At 39.0% G+C, this 5156-nt stretch overlaps 1 protein-coding gene across 3 annotated transcripts in view; it reads right to left on the bottom strand.

Annotated features, from left to right (window-relative positions):
• znf574 (zinc finger protein 574) overlaps positions 1 to 4803 on the bottom strand; it is a 21554-nt gene extending 16751 nt beyond the window's left edge. Inside the window, exons 1-2 of one of the 3 annotated variants that reach the window (XM_086079354.1) lie at positions 4683 to 4803; positions 2368 to 2529 (exon numbers count right to left, since the gene is read on the bottom strand). In XM_086079354.1, coding sequence (XP_085935480.1) covers positions 2368 to 2523 — 156 coding nt within the window. In that variant the 5' untranslated portion in view covers positions 2524 to 2529; positions 4683 to 4803. Of the gene's footprint in view, positions 1 to 2367; positions 2530 to 4413; positions 4509 to 4682 lie in introns of those variants that run through there. The other 2 variants (XM_086079355.1, XM_086079356.1) reach the window with 2 other exon arrangements.
• Between the last annotated feature and the right edge of the window lie 353 nt (positions 4804 to 5156).

Below are 5156 nucleotides of genomic sequence, written 5' to 3'. Positions count from 1 at the left end.
AGTAAAGGGGGTTGCTTCAGTGAAAATGGCTGCCAGTGAATGAGTTAACCAGTGATTGGTGGTTGGGTTATTTTGTACTTCGTATAGTGATTAAAAAAAGGGGGGATTGATGTTGTTACCATGTTAGGGTTCAGTTATTGTTTTCCCAAAGTAAAAACAGATATTTGCAAATGTAAACGATAATCAGTCTTCTTTCATGAAGGACTACAGAAATGAGTGAATAATTAATGTTAATATGCTGAAATCAAATGATTTGGACAATCTTCAATTTAAAAATGGTGCCAAATGATTACTTGATTATTAAAATAGTTGTCGATTAATTTGCTAATCGATTACTTATCTATGGCTCTCTCCATTATAAGTGCTTTGCAGCCATCTTGTAGCATTTCTTCACAATCGCCAAAAACCTTTGGAGGGTGCGTCACTTATTTGCAGATTTGTTTCTGTTCGCAGCAGGATTTGGTGAGGTCCGAGTCCTCCACAAATAGCGATGGTTTACTATACTCGGGTAAACCATCAAAAAAGAGGCATCGCTTGTAGAAATGTGACACAGCGAGGGCAAACTTGTGAGGCTAAGTAAGCAGCCATCACGCAAAGACATCAGCAACAGCAAAACCAGTGAGCGTCCATGTTTGGAGCTTTCTGACAGACAATAGAATAAAAGAGCACAAAATGACAGGATTGCTCTGCATTACATGGCTGTTTTTATACTTGTGAGAAAGTGATGAGTGTTAAAATATAACATTTTACACTGCCGTTGCTGTGTGATTTTATTATGATGTAACACAATTTCAATTGGTTACTACTAAAAAAAAATCCTATTAAACAAATCATGTTGGACTCTAACATACGACGACTTCATAAAGGTCTATAATTGTCTTTTCTGTCAAATTCCACATCGACAGCAATACAATCCGCGCTCTCAGTGAGAAGTGTGTTCAGTCCCGCTGAGCTAATCAATTTTGAGCACAAAAAGAGATGCTTGTCGCGTTTAGTGCTCAGCTGCAAGTAAATGCTACAATTAAGGGATTTTTTTTATTATTAATCAGCGGAGCGACTGAGAACATTACGCCCATGTTCCTCTTGCTTTTTCGACAACATTTTTGCAGCACTTTTTATGACGAACCCTGAGCGGACCTGAAACACCTCAAAAAACTCTTGGCAACCTTCCATGGACATGTTTGCAATGTGCGAGAAGAGTCAAGTGCGATTTTGCAACAACAAGAAGTCAATCATGCCAAAGACGTGGTGCCCGTTTGGACATGGCAAAAACTGTTCTTTCATGTGACATGGTGGAAACTTTTGACCCGAGATATGTGCTCATAAGTCACAAATATTTTCTCAAGGTCACCTTGACTCACCTGTGTAACTCTACATGAGAAAAAAAGAGTGCAAGGGACCACCTGCATGGTGCAGCTTGACTGTTACTCTTATACAGCAGCAAAATTGTTCAACATTTACATTTTAATTTTTTAACTCATTCACTCCCAGCCACTTTCACTAAAGCAACCCCCTTCGCTCCCGGCTGTTTTGCTGGATTTTGACTGATTTTGCAAGGCCCACAGAATATTGTGTTCTATTGCTATAAAAAAAAAAAACATGGAACCTACCAAAAGGAAAGATTCGAGTCTCTTCTTTCTTCAGAAAAAAAAAAAGCATATTTGTATCAGTTTCATCATTATTCACAAACCTGTTGGAAACACTGGGGAAAAGAGCTTGTTGCAACATGGTCCTGGCTATCATACACGATGTTCCTTCTGGCAATCTCCCCTATGTTGTTTTGATACATGCAAAGAATGACTTTACTGTTGCCATGTTTGTTCTGTAAATTGCAATAAAGTAAAAAAAAAAAAAAAAAAAAGTCCCTGGCCATCTCTTGCATAAAAAAATATATATAAAAAACATTTATTATTATTAATTCACGGACGCTCCTTTTATACGCAATCATGGCAGCCACCCACCTGTTCCCAATTAGTCTGCTCACCTGTGGGATGTTCCAAACAGAAATGTTTGATGAGCATTCCTCAACTTCTTCTTTTTTTTTTTTTTTTATAAACACGGTGCAGCTATAAAATTCTAAATTAATGATTATTTGCTAAAAACAATAAAGTGGATCAGTTTGAACATGAAATATCTTGTCTTTGTAGTGTATTCAATTACAAATTTAGGTTGGACATGATTTGGAAATCATTGTAGTCCGTTTTTATTTATGTTTAACAGAATATCCCAATGTCATTGGTTTGTAGATAAATACTGATTTCAAACGGCTCCAGATGCTGTTATGCCTTTTTTTTTTTTTGTATAGTATTGATGGTTTCCATAACTACGACGGAATAGAGGTGGAACCAGCTAGCATTCAGCTATTACCTGCGTCTGGAGCATTGGAACGATGACGGGCGTGACGTGGGACGCGTCCACCTGGTCCTCCTCGGCCGTGCATGTCACCTGGTGCTTGAGCACCTCTTCCAGGGTGTTGAACTCCTTGTAGCAGGGGAAACACATGTACACGGACTGAGTCTCCATGGCCCCCTGCAGTAGACAAGAAAACAGTAGTAAAGATTCATGTGCTGCAACAATTTTTTTTTATAATAAATCATAATAAAATTAGCTTTTAATATAAAAGCAAAGACATGCTTGAATGTGTGTGTTGTGAATGTGCTTCCGTTGCAAACGGAGAGCAGAGTGCCAGGAAGTTGTGTGATGTCACCCTATGATGCATTCAAGGGCACTTCATTGAACCCATGTTGTTCAAGAGCCTTCTTTAGCTTGGACGCCGCGCTTCCATCGACGCAACAACACAATAGGCTCGCTACAATGCCACTTCCTGGCTTGGCTTTGTGGGATTTGCATTCCTCTTTGCAGGATTCCACGAGTGCTTTGTGTCGGTAATAACATGGCGCTGCTAAACCTGTGAGGCCTGTAAGCGCCTCACCTAAATGCCTGTTAACAACCTGCTTTAGCCACTAAAGACAGTCCCCTAATGGTATATTTGTGAACGCGGGAAAGGTTTGAGGGGGGAAACACTCATTTCAGCTCATAAAAACAAGGAAAAGGGACTTCATATTTGTGCTTAGTGGCAAAAATAAAGTCAAGAAAGTGACTACAGTATCGTGTTGCTATTTGCTTTTAAAAACCACAAAATAAAATGCTTGACCAGGTGGGGTTGTGTGATGTAAAACACGAACAAAGGATTCATATTTGGGCTTTGTGGTTTATAGATAGTGCTCAAACACTTAATTTGAGAGTGTCTATTGTGTTATCTGCCTTTAATAACCACACACACACAAAAAACTGAGTCGGGATGATTTGTGTGTTTAATTAACATTAAAATTAAAACAATCCATCCATTTTCTATAGAACTTATTCTCATTGGGGTCACAGTGCACTGCCTATGCCATCTGACTTTGGCCAAGTGGCAAATGGTTGCCAGTCCATCACACGGCACTCAAGACAATCATTTCACACGAACATTCTCGCCTTTGGACAATTTTGTCTCACTAAACAAACATGGTTTTTGGAATAAAGGAATGGACTCAAAATGGCATCAATTGTATCCTTGTGTTGTAGCACTTTTATAATTATATCTAGACATATAGTGTTATTTTGGTGTGTTTTCATTTTGCACATTTGACTAGTATTCACTGCTCTCCATTATGGGTTTATAGTAGCCTATCACCAGCACTTTGGTTGTAATTGTACTTTGTTTATGTATACTGTGTGAGGACGAGTAGTTCAGATAATGGATGGATGTTTTTCTTTTTATGTATACATTGGTCAAATCACCCTTCAAAAAGAAATCTTGGTCTCAGTGGATTGTTTCACTGGGGTAGAATTGTATAGGAGAACATGCAAACTCCACATAAAGGCAGATATGTCAACTTCGATCTTTTAAAATAGGCAGAAAAATATGTATATAAATAGGTAATATATCAATTTAAATGTGTCCCTCTCTGTTTAGGAACGACTTATTCAAATAATTTCAGTCAATCAGTTCCTATTCGATATTTTGTAGGTAAAAGCCGACCAAGTATAACATTAAAGCCAAGCTGCCTTTCTTTGTGCGAGGGCCTTTACGTCTACAAACAATTTCAAAGGCTAGACACTTCCACCTTCGAGCCTTACTAGAAGACAAAAACGCAAAATGTAAAACGCGCATATAAGCAGTGGGCTGCGTTTGGTTCATACTGTGGTAATAGATTCGACGGCGGCTAGAAGCTTGACAGCTAGCTTAGCACTAGCCGCCGCGTACGCTATGTTGACAAGAACCGTTGAGCTAAATGGCCGCCCGTTTAGTAGCAAAAGCTAACGGCGTGGCAGCTAGGTAGCTTCAAAAGCTAACGAAACGGCCTCGTCTTCATCAGACATGTTGAAGCATCTTAACCGGCTACCATAACGGTCATTTCCCTTAACCACCTAAGCTCACTTTTGCTTCCCTGTCGACGTTCTACTATCAAGGCGGAGGAGAAGAAGAAAACGGAGAAGAAGAATCAAGCGAAGGAGAAGAAGAAGAGAATACTTAAGACGGAGGGCGGGATACCCTTCTTCGGTGGTATAATGGCGCCGATTGTCTAAAAGCTTAGTATCGTCGCTCCTCCCCGGTGAAATTGCCGTAAATTAACACACACAGTAGGAAACGTAGCACAAAGTATCAAATACAAGTGATTAAATGTCGAGTAACTCACCGCGGCTTGCCGTTACGTTATCACGTCGAGGCTAGAAGGGGAAATAGGACAACAAGTTGAGTCAGGGCTGCTATGGAAGAAGCGGAACGCTGATTTGCCCGGGTGGAGCCATCCAGTCGGCCAATGGTGTTCGACGACACTGACATTTGGGCTACTTCTGAAAAATGAACACATTCTAATTCAAATAAAATACACAGCCTGGTGAAAGTAGTACTCATTCAAGTCATGCACTTTATGGACGACTAAAAGTATATAAATAAATACATAATTCGCTAAATGTGTCATGAAATATTGATTTCAAATTAATTGATGTCAATGCTGTATTTATGTAACTTTCAATATATTGTAATTATTTCGTTATTTCAATATTTAGGCAATTATGTATTTAAAGATACTATTTTAAAATACATTGAATAATTTTGATATTTACTTACCTATTTCATTCTGGCTCTCTGATCCCTTGTGCATCATGAA

Source organism: Leptonotus elevatus, chromosome 6 (assembly GCF_054856555.1).
Source record: "Leptonotus elevatus isolate MCC_2025b chromosome 6, RoL_Lele_1.0, whole genome shotgun sequence".
In the NCBI taxonomy this organism is placed as follows: domain Eukaryota; kingdom Metazoa; phylum Chordata; class Actinopteri; order Syngnathiformes; family Syngnathidae; genus Leptonotus; species Leptonotus elevatus.
The sequence above is the reverse complement of the archived record's forward strand: the minus strand, read 5'-3'. Positions and strand labels throughout refer to the sequence as shown.